Raw genomic sequence first — 20,293 nt, forward strand, 5'->3', positions numbered from 1 at the left:
GAGAAAGTCTGTGGCAAAAAGCTATGGGAACTTAGTGTGCACCAAATGGTAGCATCCTAAGGAAGCAGCAGTATGGTGTGAAGCATAGGTAATTTTTTGTGTCCTCTTGACTGGTGCCTAGGGTATCTAATAAAACATCATTTCTAGGTTTGTCTGGATTTCTTTGTCGAGGGTGTTGACTATTCAGATTGGTAGAATAAATTAGTTATTTGACTTGCTTCTAATATGTGGGGAGATCATTACATTAACTTAGGTTCTTGATAAAATGAAACTTAGAGAAAAGTTGAGTTAATTTTTCACAAAACTCAATCATTGTTATTCATGTTGCAGGTACACGTCAATTCCAGGCCTTCAGATTCAGAATAGGTAGCATCATTGGTTATTATACTATGTGAAATTTGAATTAAGCATGGAGTTCAAATTTTTAGCTAGGAAGTAGAGAGCAAATATGGAACTTGTAAGTTTTTATAACAATAATTAATATAGCACTCACTTCATATTTGATAAATTTTTTTCTCAATAAAAGAAGGAAATATCATTACATAATTGCAAGTTATTGCCTTCAAATAAATTTCACACGAAATCAACATTATCAAAGAAGTAAAACCAATATTTTTGAGCAAAGAGATTTATTATACATAAACTTTGAGAACTATAGTCCAGAATGGGCTTATCTTGATAAATAATATTTTTGTAATTAATGTAAGCCCTCACACTAACTAAACTTAAATAACGCCATAAGATTTGACTAGATATTATTACTTTCAACATCAGATCCAGAGAGAAATTAACAAATACCATTTGTACTTCAAGCTTTGAAACAAGGTAATTTTCTGGATGATTTATCTTTCTCACTAAGTATGGGCTGGGGAAACAGATGTTATACATCTTACTACTGCCTTATTCACATTTAAATAATTAATGTTCAGTCTGTAGCACTTCACTTTGTCTTACATAGATATACTTCATATAGAATTTTTACAAAACATTATTTTAGAGCAGTAATTTTCTGAATATGATCCTTATCATACTTTATTAACATCACTGTATTAGAAAATATCAAGAAATAACAAGTTAGGTTACATTTTCAAAAGCTGTCTTGGTGATTTTAATTCCCACTAAATATTTAAAGCCTGTTTTTCAAGACTCAACCAACCAATGAAATAAATCAGTGATACCCTTTAAAGAGCTCTTGACGTATCCCTGAAAACATAGTCAACACTATTCTGCCAGAGCTAGGAAGCAACACAAACTGATTATTATCTCTGTATATCTTACTTGGTTTTCTATTGCTGTGAGTGAACCCATCAGCAAAAGAATCTTTTAATAATTTAATGTAATTTTTTGTTCTTATTCACTTTACATCCCACTTACTTCCCCATCCTGGTCATCCCCTCCCTATTTTTTCTCCCACAATCCTCCCTCCTTCTCCCTTCTCCTCTGAGCTGGTAGGGACTCCTTGGGTATCATCCAGATCCTGACACTTAAGGTCAATGAGAAGATAAGCACCTCCTCTCTTACTGAGGCCAGACAAGGCAGCCCAACTAGTAGAACATAAACCGTACACAGGTAACAGCTTTTGAAATAGTCCTCATTTCATTTGCTTGGGACCCACATGAAGACAAAGCTATGTATTTGCTATATATGTGCACAGAGGCCTAGGTCCAGCCCATGTATGTTATTTTGTTGGCGGTTCAGATTCTGAGAGCCTCAAGGTAACAAGGTTAGTTGACTCTGTTGGTCATCTGGTGGAATTTATTCCCTCTGGGGACTGCAATCCTTCCTCCTGTCCTTCCATAAGGGTCTCTAAGTTCTGTCCACTGTTTGGCTGTGGGTATCTGTTTCTGAGTCTGCTGCTGGGTGAAACCTATCAGATGATAAGATGCTCCTGTCTGCAAGCATAACAATATCATTAATAGTAGTAAGGATTGGTGCTGACCCATGACATTGGTCTCAAGTTGGGCTGCTTATTGGTTGGCCATTCCATCAGTTTCTGCTTTATTGTCTGTGCCTTCATTTCTGTAGACAGAAAAAATTTTGGATTGGAAGTTTTGTGGGTAGGTTGTTGTCTTTATCACTGTACTGGGGTTCCTGTCTGGCTCCAAGTGCTGGCCTCTTCAGGTTCCATATCCCTAATGGAATGAGTCACAGCTAAGGTCATCCCTATTGATTCTTGTGTGAATGCCTTATCCCAGGTGACTGTCTCACCCTGATGATTCCTCCTACTTCCTCACCCATGTCAGTCACAAATTTCCATTCCCTTTTATGGCCATCTAGCCATAACTCTTGTTTTTCCCAACTCCTGATCCTGAATACCAGTCTTTCCCCACACTTGATATCAAATCCCCAATTCCCCTCCCCACTCTCCCTTCCTCCAAGTTCTCTCCAAAAAACTCAAAATTTTTTGTCTTCCTTTAATAAAGAGTAAGATAATTTTGGCAATATTCTTCTAAAAGTAGAAACCTGAAACATATATATAAAAATATACACAAAGAAAGAAAAATAATGAATCTTTACAAAGCATCTAAGTTAATAACTATTAAATATTAATAATAAATACAATTTATATTTGTTAATATTTCATATTCCTAGTCTTATGAGAGATGCTTTTGTCTGCCATTAAAACACAAAACTGTACTTCAAAACAAGTAAAGGTGATATGAGTCTCCAAGCTGAAAAATTAACTACCACACTGAAGTCTTTTTCAGAGGGCCAACTTTCCTACATCCGCAGAAGTCACATCACAGAACATAGAAAGCAGTTTGATATGCTGCTATATTTTTTGTATCATAATATAATATATGATTACATGACTTTGTAGGATTGAATATACACATGGAAATATTTTAAAGAATTGTGCATTTCATATTAGTTCATTAAAATGCTATAACAGGGGCAATTGGAAAATACTTTACGCCATGAACAGAATAAGGTACATTAAGCCAGCACACATTTGTGATATTTTGACAAAGAGACTACAGCAACATGAGACCTAAACATTTCTCTTTAAGAATTTTTCCAGTGAGTCCTTGATTTGCTTGTTTCTCAGACTATAGATGATTGGATTCATCACAGGGATTATGACAGTGTAGAATACAGAGTCCATCATGTCTTCATCCTGTGCTTTTTGGGATGCAGGAAGCAGATACATGAAGAGAAGAGAGCCATAATATAAGCACACAGAGAGGAGATGGGCTCCACATGTGGAGAAGGCTTTCTTTACACCTTTGGAAGATCTCTTTCTTAAGATTGTAAACATAACAAGTGTGTAAGAGCCTAGAACAGTTGAAATAGTGAAAACTTGAATTGAGCCAGAGAAAATAAAAACAATTAGGTAATTAAGAGAAGGGTCGGTACAGGAAATCTTTAACAGCGGCATAACATCACAGTAAAAATGATGTATTACATTCAAATTACAGAAGGTTAATCTGAACAACATGCCTTCTTGAATTGAAGCATGAAGAATTCCAGTTATAAAGGTCAAGATGAGCAGACGCACACACAGTCTATTTGTCATGATCACTGGGTACAGTAAAGGTTTGCATATGGCTGCATAGCGATCATAGGCCATTGCTGCTAAGAGAAAACACTCCATGGTTGCACACATCACAAAAGAAAAGAACTGTATCATGCATTCAGAAAGAGAGATCAGTTTACTCTTATCTATGAACGTGAGGAACATCTTTGGTGTCACCGTGGTTGATAACCAAGTATCAACAAGCGCTAAACATCCAAGAAATAAGTACATGGGGATTTGAAGGCAAGGGTCATTCCAGATGAGAATAATTAGACCAAGATTCCCCACAATGGTGATAAGATAGATGGACAAGAACAGCAGGAACGGGGAGATTTTCCATGACGGTTGGTGACTGAGTCCTGTGAGAACAAATTCTGTCAGCAGTGTTGCATTTTCTGTTCCCATGTCTTCACTTAGATGTCCCTTAAATGAAAGGCAGCAAATGTTAGAGTATATTTAGTAAGTTGTAAAGTGAAATTTGGTGGTGGATTTGAAATACAATATGTTTATGAGAATGACCTTTGAATTTTGGTCTTTGACTATAAGAAATAGAAACTCTCCTTGAAATTTAAGAAATAATTTGAAATCATTGATATAATCTTAACATGTAAATATCAGTAGCTTTAACAAAATATGATATGTTTTAAAACATAGGTTTGCTAGGAAAATTCTGTAGCTGCATCATAGACTCAATGTTACTGTGAAGATGTTTAAACCACATGAATTATAAAGTGAGTAGAGTTGTATGGTTTTAGTCAACTAGAATATATTTGCTTGATATAATGGAAACATAGTAGGATAATGGTAGGAGAAAATATCTCAAAACTAATTTTAATTATTTATATAGTAGCAACAAAATGGAGTTCTAGTATGAGAAAAGTGTATTCAACAATATTAGAAAGCCCTATAAGGAGCCCCTGAAGCAGATTTTAGATCAGAGTTATCTGGAAACATTTGTGCAAAATGTTGATTGTGAACTGTAACTACAGAAACTGAGTAGTTTATAAACAATGATCTACCCTTTAAAGTTCCAGATGGCTTAGAAATTCATGAAAAGCTAACCTGTATGTATAAAATACCATTGGAACGTATTATGATGGCAAAGAGATAAATTAGTAATTATTTTTAATGTAGAGTTCATACTATGTATTGTTTTAAGTCATAAGTTATATGTTTAAAAAAATAAGAATCAAAGCTTTGGTAAGTGTGTAGAATGTGGAGAACTTAGCTTGAGCATTTAGGTACACTACTCTATTTGTTTTTTATCACAAACCACACTGGAGGTATTAATTTAGTTTTATGGGTCACCTCAGGTTTAACCATAAGTATATGTAACTCCCTGGCCCAGTGCCAGGAGCCAAAATAAAGAATATGAATGAGTGACTGGGATGTTTGAGTACTAAAAGTTACAAGGTTTGTAACTGCTGAGGCAAAACAGTGTTCATATCATAGAGGTGATATAAAAGAACACCAGGAGGAAAGAGGGGTAAAAAAACACACAGAGAAGAAATTAAAGAGCAGAAATAATGTGGAATATTCTAGAAACTATAGGACAGATGGCATTTATCCCCTTAAGGCTATGCTGAGAAACAGTTTGCAGAGGGACAAGCAACAGCCTGGGGAGAAAAAGGTAATGAGAAGAGAAAATTCATAGAAAGACTAGGAAGGGTCATTTCAGGTAGGTAAAGGAGAATTGAATGGAGAGAAACAAGAAGAGTATGAATCAGATGAGGGGCACAACTGTGGGGAAAGGAGGACAAATCAGAGAGAGCAAGTATCAAAGAAGGGCAAGTTTCAGACACTTGGAATTAAAGTTTATCTTAGCCTTGGTGTTTATGTGCTATAGCCAATACTGAAATTTTTAACAAAGAACACCATCACATGAGTAAAGAGGAAACCTAGAGAGTAGAAAAAATTCTGACAGACGATTAGCATCTAGAATATACAGAATACTTCAAAAAGTAAGCATCAAGAAAACCAATAGATCTTTGTGTGTGTGTGTGTGTGTGTGTGTATATGTGTGTGCGCACGCGCACGCGCTTTAATATGGGGCATGAAACAAAACAGAATTCTCAACAACAACAACAAAAAAACCAAACCCACAAATGCCTGAGAAATACTTTTTAAAATGATCAAGGTCCTTACCTATAATGGCAATGAAAATCAAAACTACTTTAGAGTTCATCTTACCCTAGTTAGAAAAAACAAGATCAATAAAACAAGTGACACACATGCTGGTAAGAATAGGGAAGGTAGATCATTGCTGCTGTGAATGCAGACTGGTCAGCCACTGGAAAATCAGGTGGGAGCTTCCTCAAGTAGCTGACAGTAGATCTAACACAAGAGCCACCAGCATCAGTCTTAGAATACTCCAAAAGTACTCCACATTGTCCTACAGAGATGCTTGTCTTTGTTTTGTACAAGTTAAAACACCCTTATAGAAGAAGGGGAAGCCAGGAAAGGGAATAACATTTGAAATGCAAATAAAAATATTCAATAAAAACATTTTCCTACAGAACATATTTTGTAAAACATAATTATTAATAGTTCATTATGTTTGTGTTGTTCATATATAAATACATATAGAGTCACTGACTAAAATTTCTTCCTGTGTTTACATGCACTTTTCTGATAAAATTAAAAGAATTAGAAAAACATTTATCTATAAGTTTTATGATGTTTCAATTTGAAATTTTATTTGAGAAGACATACATCACAAAATTTTTAGAAAAGCTTGTATAGATTTTCTTCTCTACAATTTCAATTAGAGCAAAGAAAACCAAACTCTTAAATAGCTTGACCTATGGGTCATAATTAAATAAAAAAGTGTAGGAAAAAAGTATTTCCTGTGTATTTTTTATGTTTCTCTCTCTCTTTTTCTCTCTCTCTTTCTCTTTCTCTCTCTTTCTTTCTCTCTCTTTCTCTCTTTCTCTTTCTCTCTCCTATATTATCTATCTATCTATCTATCTATCTATCTATCTATCTATCTATCTATCTATCTGTCTGTCTGTCTACACATTTCAAAAACAAGACTTCATGAAATATATTCCACACAATTTCTCTGCCATGTATATATTCATATATAATGTAAAGTCTGTGAATTGCCTAAAGGGGGAATAAATACTTTCATTACTCACCTTAAAAGATTTAGTTGGAGAATGTGATTAAACAGAACACAGTCCATCCTTATACTAGAAATCATCAGAAACATTGCTTATTTGGCAATCATTATTACGTGGATCTTTCATTCATGGGAACTAAAGATCAATGGTTAGTTTAAAAATTGAAAGAGAACATTTGAGAGAAGAGTCCAAGCTATTTTACTTATTCATATTTAGCCATGAAGTTAAGTTATACAATTTGGTGCTGCTGCTGCCTTCCTTTATACCAAACTGTATAGGGACCCAAAACCAAATATAAGACTAATATAAAGATTATTATTTAATAACCTTCTTAATTCTCTAGGGAAAGGACAGTGCATGATGCAAAACAGTTTTGTATCCACATCTCCATAAACATTATTATGATCTTCAGAAAGACTGGGTTTTCTCAAGCAGATTGGAGCACAGAAGGCAGTTACCATACCTAGAAATTCTTTTGCTGGTAACACATTTGGAAGTCTCATTGCCCAAGCACAGGCAACTTTGTTTATATGAATTTCCCCTCAACCACAATAACAACAAAAAAAGCCCCACCAATTTTGTCCCTGCAGTAGTTTTTCCAGAAGAAGAAGGGCTAGAAAACTAAAATTCCCAATAGCCCCGAGTTCTCTGGAGGACCACGTGATGGTGTTCTACTGGGCACTGTGGATTTGGACGTCTGTAAGAAGTCCAAATTGGTCTCTAAGGGTATCACACAGTTCATACTAGTAGATATCCAGTTCTTTATACTGTTGTTTCCCACAGTGCTGTTTCCTATTGTTTGATATACTGTTCCAAAATGGCAATATTGATAGGCTTAAACAAACTGTACATATGAAATTTCACACTCTGAGGCCTTTGACCAGGAGACTTTTGTCTGACTTAAATTTAAAAATTGACTTATGGCCAGAGATCTAAAGCCCAGTTGTTTAGACTATGGGGTTTGAGCCCCTGTGGGATTATGACATAGTTTGCAAGTGAAAAAGTATTCATAACAACAAGAAAAGTATTTTTTTTTACCTCAAACAAGTAGTGAACCTCAGGTCCTTCTGTCAGTGCTGCTAAGTTGCAGTGGAATTTCATGGAGGTCTGCATATTGAACCCCAAAGTAGAACTATAGACAACCAAGGAATGTGAGAGTGGCAGAAATAGTTCTCACCAGGGAAGCACACACTGGGTATCCAAGACCAAATGGTCATTGCTAAAAGCATACAGACAAGTAACGTTATGCAGAGAAAGCAGAATGTACTTATGTATTTAGGACTGTGTATATAGACAAACAATTTTAAAAAGAGGCTATGAGTTTGAAAGAGAACGTGCCAGGGTACATGGGAGGCTTTGGAGAGAGGAAATGAAAGGAAGAAATGATGTAATTATAGTGTCAAAAAAGTAAAGGAAATGATTGTTTTACAAAGTATACATTCAACTTGACAAGCAAAACCAATAAACTCATTGTGAAAACAGCTTCATTTAGATCCAGATTATTGAATGTGATTGAATTGTGATGTTCGTACCGTGCATGCGTAGTTTCTACTCTTACAGAAACATAATGATTTAGTTATAAAGTTGAAAGACATTTTGTTTTTGTTCCTACCAACATTCCTCATCCCATAAGAGTCAGAAATAGAACATGTTAAGAAGTCCTGATGCATATTTTCTTCGGCATTCAATCTGCAAAGGTCTGCTATGCTGCTGAAAGGTGAAGCTAGCAAAGGCATACACAGCACTGAGGTTCTCCAACCTAAGCTAAAACTGATGAGAAATATTGGAAGGCAATAGGAGAAAAGTAAACACAAAAATTGTTAAGTGTGGATTGCCTCCAGAGAAAGAAGCATGGGGATGGGGAAGCAGATGTGGCCAAGGAGGTGGGAGATATCAATTTATAGAGAATTTGAAAGCATTGTCAGCAACTATGGCAATGCAATTAGAAGGAGGCTCCGGAGGAGTTCTGACACACAGGAGCTTGGATAACACTATTCAGGAACATACACGCATTCAGGAACACAGCTTCATTTGTTTATTTGTGGCATCTACATGTGATACCTGAATAACAAAATGCAGCTAAAAGTACACTGAACGTCTGGGTTGTTTGTTTCCTACTTTGACATGTTTTTCTGGACTACAGGTTGACCCATTATGCAGATTTTTGTAATTTTGAAAGTGACATAGAAGTAAGTAGAAAAGTAACATAAGAAAGTAGAGTCTGTGAACCCCCAGTGAACGTGATTGTTGGGGGGAGGGCGGCAATGGGGGGAGGATGGGGAGGGGGACACCATAAAGAAGGGGAGGAGGAGGGGCTAGGGGGATGTTGGCCCGGAAACCGGGAAAGGGAATAACACTCGAAATGTAAATAAGAAATACTCAAGTTAATAAAAGAAAGTAGAGTCTGTGCCAGGCATGGTAAGTTCATGGCTAACCTAATCTACATAGTAAGATCCTGACAAAGATGAAAACTTTGTTGAGATATCTAGTGTAATCCTAATAGGTTGGCCTGTATATGTTATTTGGCTTTTATCACTTGCAGCTTTTTAAAAATAAATTTATTTATTGATTGATTTTTTACACTCTAGATTTAATTTCCCTCCCAGTCCAATGAAGGTGTAGGGAGTAAATAAAATCTAACAATCATGCATTACGTGAAAAGTATCCACATGTGGTTGCTTTTATGTCTTTCATGCCTATATACTAGGCAATATGATATTATGTCTTGTTACAATATTTCACCTCCAAACAAGTGTAAGCCCAGCAACATAAACTTTTAATGGCGGCTCTTATTTGAGTTAGTAATTAGATCCTGGTTATTTTTCAAACAACTGTTTGAAATAATGACTGTCATATTGTTGACTAGAAGCTGGATGTGTTCGGTAGTTGTCTCAGCTGTAGCCACCTGTATGCTATCATGTTAACTCTTCAAGAAGTACAATGACTAGCATCCAGGTGATTTCACTAGCCAGCCCAATATTTCTCATTATCAACCAGTAATTTTTTGGTGTTTGCTCTCTTGCCACCATCTAATCTGAACCTAGTATTTAATTGAAAATTCTCAATTTAATTTCTGTGCAAGTACTTATCAAATTATAAAATACTGGGTTTTATAAAGTAAATGGCTCCCTAAACAGACTACGTGAAGTGTTCATAGTGAAACAATTAAAAGCAGAAGCTCTACCTCTGTGATACAACACCTGCACTTGGCCTACACATGTACCATTCAAACTTCAATTATCCGAATGAAAAAAAATGTAGTAAATATATTATATACTTATAAAATTTCAAGGAAATTTTGTGAGGAATGCATTAAAGGTGTTGGTTTAATACAAGCAAAGAGCAGTCTCTTCTATTTTCTCTTCTTTTTTTCTTCTCACTTCTTCCCTTCTTCCTCCCTTCTTATTTGTAGTTGTATTGTCTAAGTTCTATACATAAGAATTCTTACTGATAATTTCTCTCGACATCAAACCATTCTGGGATCATTATAAAAATACCTGTTCTCATTCTTACACTAGTTATGTAAGTATAGTAAGATAATCAAACGAGACATAAAGGAATCACATAGTGCTTATTTAGTGAAGAATTTTACCCAGTTTTATTCCATTGTAAGCAAGAGTGTCAAATGAATGAAACAGAAACACTGTAGAGACCTTGAATTCCCTATTGAATGAGCACAAGGAAGATCAGAACCAGGGACTGACAAACTCTCACTTAAGGCAGCTTAACACTCACCTTGTATTCAGGAGTACTTAACATGCTTGCATTTGTCAGTAAGTCAATATTTCATAAACTACAGGCTTTAAAAGTAGAAAACCTTGACTACTAGGTGGAATAATAGATCCATGAAGATTTCCATTAAGTAGAAAACCTTGACTATTAAGTGGAATAGTAGATCCATTAAGATTTCCACTTCAAGAACATTCCGGCACTAAGGACTATCTTGTGTAGAGGTTGTGAATATCCAAATGTTATTTTCTTCAATTAAAAGAAACTGTTAAGTATTTTCCATTCAAGATAGTCTAGTGTCTTATTAAAAATAAGACAGGAAAAATTACATATTAGTTGCATGACTATAGTAACAAAAAAGAGTATATAAGTGTATATCATACACATGAAAAAATAAATGTTTTGTGAGTTTATATGTAACTGAAGGTATTTATGGCAATACCCTGAAAATACCAGTGGTAAAAATGTACAAAAATTTTGCTAGGAATAAAAATAAACATGTTACAGAAAATTTTACTTTAATATTTGTAAAATAAATCACATGCTTATATAATATTGTGAAGGTTTCCTTCAAGTGCAAATTCAATGCAAAAGACAATAAAATAAAATATTGTCACAGGCAGTATTTTAGAAGAATGTTTTCTTTTTTATTGGAAACCTAATTTCAAGAATCTAAAAGTTATACAATGGAAGCTATACTTCTCTAAAAAACATTTTTAGCAGGACATTTGTGATAAAAGATATTTGTTTAATACATACCTAAATATTTAGCTAAATTATATGACAAAGTTCTTAGAATTATTGAATCAATAATAACTAAATTGTCTTATAAATGCTCACATTTAGAAAACTTTAATCTCCTTTGTATGATTATTTTTCTTAGTAAATGTGCTGGGAAAGTCAGATTGAGTGAGGAATATGATTATATTGTTCTGAGTTGATTTATCTAATTCTATGTAATATGAATACAATATAATATTGTGAGACTAGACTATAAACCACTAGTTGAAAGGGAATTCATGGCCACATATCAGCCTAGGAATCCTATAGCTCATATATGTTCCTTCTCCCCTTACCTTCCATTCAAATATTGTTATCAGCAGCAATGGCAACCACAAAGACCAATTTCTGACATTTATTTTACTATAGCAAAATATAAAATTTATAAATTCTTGAATACATCACTACTTGTAATATTAATATAAATATATATTGAGTTATATGCATAAGTAATCATTTATTTTAATACTCTACCCTTTTATACTCATTCCAGATTCCATTTATCTTTCTAAGATACTCCAATATTGTTTCCAACTGTCCCAACATTTGTCCAAATATTCTACATTTCTTTGGAATATATTGTATTAAGAGATAGAGATTCAGAATTATTTTTATTATTATACAAATGTCGAAAATCTAAAAAAGCTACATTAACATTCTGGGCTAGGGTCATTCAAAAAAGAACTTTGTATTCATGCCTCAATTGGGACCATCTTTTATTAATAATTTCTCACTAATTATTAAGTAGTATGTTCAATTAATCCCCATAAATATGGAATTTCCAAGGAGACATTTAGTCTGTAGGATCCAAATTCTCAGAAGCGAATGAGCACAGAGTTTCAGGAGGCACTAATTCTAGGTGCCATTGCCTTCAAAGGGAGCTCATGAGCGTCTGGTAACCTGGAATAACAGATTCCAATCCATAATTCTAGAGATTGCCCGCCCCACTTTAAGAAGGAAGAAATGGCCTGACAATTATCTGGAAACTATTTATTTCATTTTTCTTCTCAGGGCAGCTGTTACCTCTTTGTTCCTCAGGCTGTAGATAAAAGGATTTAGAAAGGGAATAATTATTGTGTAAAATAAAGAATACATCCTGTCCTTATGTTCACCTGATCCAGACCCGGGACGCACGTACATAAGGAAAAGTGTGCCATAGAACAAAGACACAGAGAGCAGGTGGGCACTGCAGGTGGAAAAAGCCTTGCTTCTGCCTTTCTCAGACTTTGTTTTCAGGATGGCAAAAAGGACAGAGAAGTAGGAGACGATAATAGTCATAAACGTAAAACCTTGTATGAAAGCTGAAAATATTAAAACCAGAAGGACATTGACTGAAGCATCGGTGCAGGAAATTTTGAATAATTGCAAAATTTCACAGTAGAAATAGTCTATGATGTTGGATTTGCAAAAATGTAATCTCACTAACAAACCCACATGAATTGCTGAGTGTAGAAACCCTACAGTATAAGAAACATGTATAAAATGCATACAGAGGCTATTGGACATCATCACTGGATAAAGCAAAGGGTTGCATATGGCCACATAGCGGTCATAGGCCATCACTGACAGTAGGAAGCATTCTGTCGTTGCACTGGAACCAAAGAAATAAAACTGGGTGAAGCACTCAACCAACAATATTTTGTGATCCTTAGATAAAATATTGACAAGCATCTTGGGAGTCACAGAGGATGAAGCACATGCATCTGCAAAAGCTAAGCTTCCCAGAAGTAAGTACATGGGAGTATGGAGGTGAGGGTCCTTCCAGATGAGAGCGATCAGGCCAAGGTTGCCCACCATGGTGATGAGGTAGATGATGAAGAAAATCAGGAAGAGTGGAATCTGCAGCTCGGGACTCTCAGTGAGTCCCGTGAGAACAAATTCTGCCACCACAGTCTGGTTTTCTCCTGTCATGTCTGTCCCAAACAATCCTAGAATGAAAGGGCAAGGAAGGAACAGTCACAGAGAAAGGATTCAATTGTCATGGCTTGTGCTGCTGCTGAGTTCCTGAGGGGAGATTTCATTTCATTAATGTTTATCCATTTTTGTCCTTATTTGTCTACTTTTCAAAATTCATTATTTTAATTAAAATGTAAATACCAAATTTCCCCTCATTTGAAACCTCCTATGTATCTTTCCTTGCTCTCTCTCAGATCTACAACCTCTTTTTTTTGTTTACTTATTTAGTCTTATTTATATACTATATATAGTATATATGTTAGGGACATATTACTATATACAATATGTTCGGTCCTCATTACATCTACTTTTATGTACACTGCATGTCCTCAGAATAATTCATCCAATAGGGATAATTTATGAAAGATTATTTTCAGTCTGATGAGGATATAAAAATTCTCTTTTATAGTATCTTTTTAGAATTCAAATGCTGTACAATTTTAAAGAGATTTTTGGAATTTCTATACAGTAATATTCCACTTATTCCTGTATGTTTTTGTCACCATTATGAACGCAAATTTTACTATTTCCATAAATCAAGGGTTTATTCATGACCAATAATATCTGAAGGAACTCAGGGTTTTCTTAATTTTTTCCCCCTTCTTGATATAAGGTCTTTCTTTGGTGGCCTGAAACTTTCTTTGTAGATTAAATTAGTCTTGAACACACAGTGATCCCCCTGCTTCCGTCACCTTATGGCTGGGCTGCATATATGTTACTGTTATTTCTACATGTGCTTATTTCCTTATTTATAGAATCATATTACTGAAGTTTAAGGAACATAAAATATTTTATCATGAGAAAATAATATAAAAACAGGCCTTAAGCAATTTTAAAATATAAGTAAATGCTACTTTTCTGAAAGTTAAAAATCACCATAAGTAACCAGTTTTCAGATGTCAGTTTATTTTTATTGAAAATTCAAAAAGAATGAATGAATTTCAAAATCTTTAACTGTAAATTATACTGAAAAAATCATTATTGAACAAACCCATATTGTTATTATTACTCCTTTTATTTTTCAGATTATAATATAATCACAGTAATTCTTTCTTCCTGCTCTTCTCTCTAAATCCTTCCATATATCCCACCTTGTTCTTTCAAAGTCATGGCCTCTGCTCTTCATTAATTGTTAAATGTTTAATCTGAAAATTATAAGAGATTTTTTTGTCCTGAATTAACTAATTCAATTTTCTTTATTAACTCCAACAACCAAAGAAAGAATATCCCTACTAGCAGGATACGAATTGTGCAATAATACTGTTTTCCAATGTTTACTCTTCATAAGTGTAAGAGTCTGTGTTATATGAGAGTTATAAGGGAACTTATTGTCATCACATTCATTAACTTCCCATAATCTCATTATTTATGAAATTAAAGAATGTTTATTGCCTCCCCCACATATACTAAAAACAGATTTCTCATTTTAAAAATAAAATATATAGTATTTGGGCATCTGATTGTATTTCAGTTAGGAAAATCTTGCATAAAAATTGAATATGTTGAAGTGTTCTAATCGCTCATTTATTCTATATTACTGTAACTTTACATTTAAACATTCTGACAATTTTCATACGTTCATAAACAATGAATGTCTATCAATCTGTTCATGTGGGTGTTAATAAATATTTATATTTTCTTTAAGAATATTTAGTATTTTACGTGCATGTTTATGTAATCTGTTATCTCCAAACACATTGCAAACTGAAACAGAATCATGCAAATCTTTTCGCTCTCACCTAAATCCTTTAAAACAGTAGAAAACTGGAACACTGATAATTTTCATGAAGAAACTCAAAATGTACAGAAAGAAGCAGTATTATTGTATGGAACTCCAGACTATAAGGAAACAACATTTCTTATTTTTATTTCAAAATGACTCTTTATCACTTCCAAATTCCCTTAATGCTTACTAGAGATTCCCCAGGAGGGTGAAGTCAATGTTATTCTGGGCATTGTGAGCTAATCACCAAGCTATCAATAACTAGTTCCATAGTGTGTTCTGTTTACAAACATCAGGGAATTAAGCTAATAATAAGCTTCCTTTTTAAAATTTTGTTTGCAGTTTTTAAAAACTTTATTATTTTTTCTTTTTTTTTGGTTCTTTTTTTCGGAGCTGGGGACCGAACCCAGGGCCTTGCGCTTCCTAGGTAAGCACTCTAACCACTGAGCTAAATCCCCAGCCCCTATTATTTTTTTCTTATGATACATTCTGATTATAGTACCACCTGCTCCCAATACTCCTAGTTCTTCCCCAACTCACCTGTCATTCAGATCCACATTCTTTCTGTCTCTCCTTAGAAAACAAGGAAGCATAAAATGAACAATAGTCAAATAAAATACAGTAAGATAAAACAAAATGATTTGTAAGAGGATAAAACAAAAGAAGCAAAAGAGTAAAAAAATAAAAAAGCATAAGGAACACACAAGCACAAACACAACCACATATGTATACACAGAATGCTCATAAATCATAAAAGTAACAACTATAATATTCATGTAAATGATTTGTAAGTTTAAAAAATAGAATTTAGAAAAAAATCCCGACTCAGCATTATGAGACAAAGAATTTCCAAAGGTGCCATTGAGTTTATTTCGTATCGGCCATCTGCTGCTAGGCATGAGACCTACCCTTATGAGCCATTTGTTTCCTTCTTGAGACTCTCTTGAAGAAAATTTCCCAATTCTTTTTACAAGGCCACAGTTACCCTGATACTTACACTACATAGAGGCCCAAGAAAGAAAGAATTACAGACTGGTTTCCATTATGAACAGAGACACAAACATTTTCAATAAACAGCTTGTAATATGAATCCAAGAACACATCACATCACAAAGATCATCCACTATGATCAAGTAGGCTTCATTCCAGCATGGTTCACTATCCAAAAATCAATAAATGCAGTCTACCACAGGAATGGACTGAAAGAAAAAAGAAAAGCATGATAACTTCATTAGATACAGAAAATGACTTTAACAAAATCCAACACCTCTTTATGATAAAAGACCTGGAGAATTAGGGATACAAGAAACATACCTCAACAAAGTAAAGGCAGTTTAAAGCAAATGCATATCCAACATTAGCTTAAATGCAGAGAAACTTAAAACAATTCCACTAAACTTAGAAAAAATAGCAATCAAAGAAATGGTTGTTCACTTTCTCCATATCCACTCAACATAGCATCTGACGTTTTAACTAGAGCAATGAGATACCTGAAGTTCAAAGGGTACAAATCAGAAGGAGAGAAATCAGGCTGTCTTTATTTGTAGCAGATATGATTGTAAACATAAGTGGCCTTATAAATTCCACCAGGGTACTCCTCCAGCTGATCAATGCTTTCAGTAAAGATCTGAATACAAAATTGGCACACAAAAAACAGTTGTCTTCAGGATACAGATGGCAAATGGACTGAGAAAAGAATCAGGCAAATGACACTTTTCAAAATATCCTCAAAAAATATAAATCTTGCAGTAACTCTAACCAAAAAAGTGAAAAGTATACACGATCTAATTCCTTTTAATATTTCACAACTTAACTAAAATAATTGGTTTCTACTTAGAAATACTGAATGTGTCTTATGTGTCACATGCTCAAATCTAAGACTATGATATGTCTTGATTATAGTCCCCAAATTGCCATTCTTTTGGATTTTGCTACCTTAGCAAACAAAATCACCAAAAATGTATTACTCAAACAAACCAGGGAACTATCATTGACCCTCATTTCACCTCAATGCCTTTATTTCTATCTTCAACAAGACCTCAATTTTTTAATTAATTTTTAGTAAACAAATATTTTTCTATCTCTATAATTGACTTAAAAGTTCTAAAACTTTTCCTTGAAAGCATGAATAATGGAAGAGAAGAGAAAGAGGACAGAAGACATACAATAGTTTGCTGAAATCATCAGGTAATTGATGGAGAACATTGAATAACAGCTATCAGGAGAGATGTGTGGTGCTCCAGCTGACATCTTTACTTTCAATAGTTAAGCAAAATAGGAAACTTCACATAGCAGGACAGGAAAATTTGAGTCTTTCCGGAAATGATCCATGAATCTTGGAGGACGCCATACCCTTTCATTGGATAGGAGCAAGAACAGCAGACAAGGGAAGCATTGGTTTAAGACAGAAAGGTTCAAAAAATAGGAACTGTACTTGAGTAAAAGACTGCAAAGAGGAGAATAAGGGGAAGGAAGCAGGCAAAAATTTACAGATTTCAAAGCAATCTAATAAAATTTAAGTATTCTTACAGAAATGATAATAGAAGTTGATAGCCTTTATTATTGTTATATACATATGTGTGTATAATTGTTTGTATGCACATATATATCTATAAATATACAGAGAGAGAAGGAGGGAGAGAAAGAGGGAGAGGGAGAGAGAGAGAGAGAGAGAGAGAGAGAGAGAGAGAGAGAGAGAGAGAGAGAGAAAGGAAGAGAGGGAGAGAGGGAGAGGGAGAGAGACTAATTTTTCTTTCAACAGTCATTAGTTGATTATAGTTCTTTGTCTAGGGGTGGAACCCTGTGAGATTTTTCCCCTTCCATGCTAACATGTCAACTTATATTTCGTCTGTTCCTGTCTTGTTTATGTGGATTTTCGTAGGAGAGACACTCTCACAGCAGAGTATCTCGTGTTCTGGCTGTCTTTCTGCCCTGTCCTCTGCAATGTTCCCTGCACTGTAGATCAGGAGCTGTGCTATAGATGCTTCAATTGGTGCTGGGTCCCCCAGGATCACTTGGTCTTTCTGCTGTGTCCATGGGGTTTTCTGTGATGGTCTCCATCTGCATTAAACAGAAACTTCTTTGATAAAGGGTGGTAGATTGACTTCTCCCTGGTTATAAGGATAAGACCTAGCCAGCTTTCCAGGGCTAGTGAGGTCATAGCTTTTAGAAAAGGATCTCCTTCTGCCACTTTGCAAGATCAGCAAAATCCCTTACTGCATTCGAAATCTTATCATTATAGCCACTGGTAATAATCTTTTCTATCTAGAAATTCTTGCTGTAGTTGCTCTTTGTATACACACAAATAACTTTTAAAAGTTTTTAACGTTGCCATGTTTTAAATGCACAGGACCAGTACATAATTTGTTCACGCTTACCTTACTTCCTACTGGTCATATGTCCTTTACATAACTTTGTAAAGTACTTTTTAAGAAAAAAAAATAGGATATTGTCATTATAATGGATGAGGCATTAGTATGAAAATCCAGACATTAAAGATTCCATTATCAAAGAAATAGAATAAGTGTAGCCTGTTGCCAAGAACAGAAGAGTAAACTGTCATCCTTGAAGATAAAGTTAAACATTTTTTATTATTTTTCATGATACATGTAAAAATAATTTATTTCCCACACTTAGTAGGCATATATGTCTTTTGTATCAATCATTATAGTAAAGTTTCTCATTAAAGTAGTAAAATTGGCAAGGCAGGAACAACCAGCAGGCCAGCATCTTGCATTCATAACTATCCAACCCTGACATTCTTGGCCTTTATTATTGTACATATGTTAAACTGAAATAACAATGAGGATAATGTGGAAATTGCTCTCACAAAAGCTGTCCTGTCTGAGAGACAGATCATCCATGAGTTTGTATGAAAATATCAACTACACATTTCTGAGATACAAACTTTTTCAATGTGCTCAACTTGTGGTCTCTATAGTTCTTATGGGGAAGACTTTAAATGGACTCTTTAGATAGTGGTGCTTATTAGCAATTAAAAAAATACGACCGGAAGTCCCACACCCGTGGATCCCGGCCTGCAGCAGCTCTCTGCTCCCAGACCCCCTGAGAGAGAGACCCAACCGCCTGGTCAGGTGGGCACTCCTGAGGCTGCAGAGCGGAAGAGACCACCAACACTGCCCACCCCTGCCCACATGCCTGGCCCAAGAAGAAACTGTTTAAGGCCTCTGGGCTCCCATGGGGGAGGGCCCAGGAGCGGCAGGACCCCTGCCTGAGACACCACCTGAACCTGAAGGAAACAGACCGGATAAACAGTTCTCTGCACCCAAATCCTGTGGGAGGGAGAGCTAAACATTCACAGAGGCAGACAAGCCTGGGAAACCAGAAGAGACTGCTCTCTGCACACACATCTCAGACGCCAGAGGAAAACACCAAAGGCCATCTGGAACCCTGGTGCACTGAAGCTCCCGGAAGGGGCGGCGCATACCTTCCTGGTTGCTGCCGCTGCAGAGAGCACGTGGGCAGCACCCCACGAGCGAACTTGAGCCTCGGGACCACAGGTAAGACCAACTGTTCTGCTGCAAGTGACCTGTCTGGTGAACTCAAGACACAGGCCCACAGGAACAGCTGAAGACCTGTAGAGAGGGAAAACTACACGCCCGAAAGCAGAACACTCTGTCGCCATAACAGGCTGAAAGAAAACAGGAAAACAGGTCTACAGCACTCCTGACACACAGGCTTATAGGGCAGTCTAGCCACTGTCAGAAATAGTAGAACAAAGTAACACTAGAGATAATCTGATGGCGAGAGGCAAGCGCAGGAACCCAAGCAACAGAAACCAAGACTACATGGCACCATCGGAGCCCAATTCTCCCACCAAAACAAAAATGGAATATCCAAACACACCAGAAAAGCAAGATCTAGTTTCAAAATCATATTTGATCATGATGCTGGAGGACGTCAAGAAAGACGTGAAGAACTCCCTTAGAGAACAAGTAGAAGCCTACAGAGAGGAATCACAAAAATGCCTGAAAGAATTCCAGGAAAACATAATTAAACAAGTAGAAGCCCATAGAGAGGAGACACAAAAATCCCTGAAAGAATTCCAGGAAATCATAAATAAACAAGTAGAAGCCCATAGAGAGGAGTCACAAAAATCCCTGAAAGAATTCCAGGAAAACACAATCAAACAGTTGAAGGAATTAAAAATGGAAATAGAAGCAATCAAGAAAGAATACGTAGAAACAACCCTGGATATAGAAAACCAAAAGAAGAGACAAGGAGCTGTAGATACAAGCTTCACCAACAGAATACAGGAGATGGAAGAGAGAATCTCAGGAGCAGAAGATTCCATAGAAATCACTGACTCAACTGTCAAAGATAATGTAAAGCGGAAAAAGCTACTGGTCCAAAACATACAGGAAATCCAGGACTCAATGAGAAGATCAAACCTAAGGATAATAGGTATAGAAGAGAGTGAAGACTCCCAGCTCAAAGGACCAGTAA

At 35.5% G+C, this 20,293-nt stretch overlaps 2 protein-coding genes across 3 annotated transcripts; both read right to left on the reverse strand.

Annotated features, from left to right (window-relative positions):
• Window positions 1-2,992: 2,992 nt before the first annotated feature.
• On the reverse strand, window positions 2,993-8,765 carry Or5h27 (olfactory receptor family 5 subfamily H member 27). Of its 2 annotated transcripts, XM_039088201.1 has the most exons (2): window positions 8,758-8,765; window positions 2,993-3,929 (listed from the first exon to the last, which is right to left on the reverse strand). In XM_039088201.1, the coding sequence occupies exons 1-2, from the start codon at window positions 8,763-8,765 to the stop codon at window positions 2,993-2,995; spliced, it is 945 nt and encodes a 314-aa protein (XP_038944129.1). The 2 variants fall into 2 exon arrangements, with proteins under 2 accessions (XP_038944129.1, NP_001001353.1); NM_001001353.1 differs by lacking the exon at window positions 8,758-8,765 and having other exon boundaries at window positions 2,993-3,922.
• A 3,373-nt stretch (window positions 8,766-12,138) lies between these two features.
• Window positions 12,139-13,059, reverse strand: LOC120095566 (olfactory receptor 5AC1-like). The gene has a single exon (XM_039088738.1). The coding sequence runs from the start codon at window positions 13,057-13,059 to the stop codon at window positions 12,139-12,141; it is 921 nt and encodes a 306-aa protein (XP_038944666.1).
• Window positions 13,060-20,293: the final 7,234 nt, after the last annotated feature.

Source organism: Rattus norvegicus, chromosome 11 (genome assembly GCF_036323735.1).
Source record: "Rattus norvegicus strain BN/NHsdMcwi chromosome 11, GRCr8, whole genome shotgun sequence".
NCBI classification, from domain to species: Eukaryota; Metazoa; Chordata; class Mammalia; order Rodentia; family Muridae; genus Rattus; species Rattus norvegicus.

What these genes read in the sequence shown, in the direction of transcription:
- LOC120095566 (XM_039088738.1), bottom strand. Translation starts at nt 13,059, where the DNA reads ATGACAGGAGAAAACCAGACTGTGGTGGCAGAATTTGTTCTCACGGGA.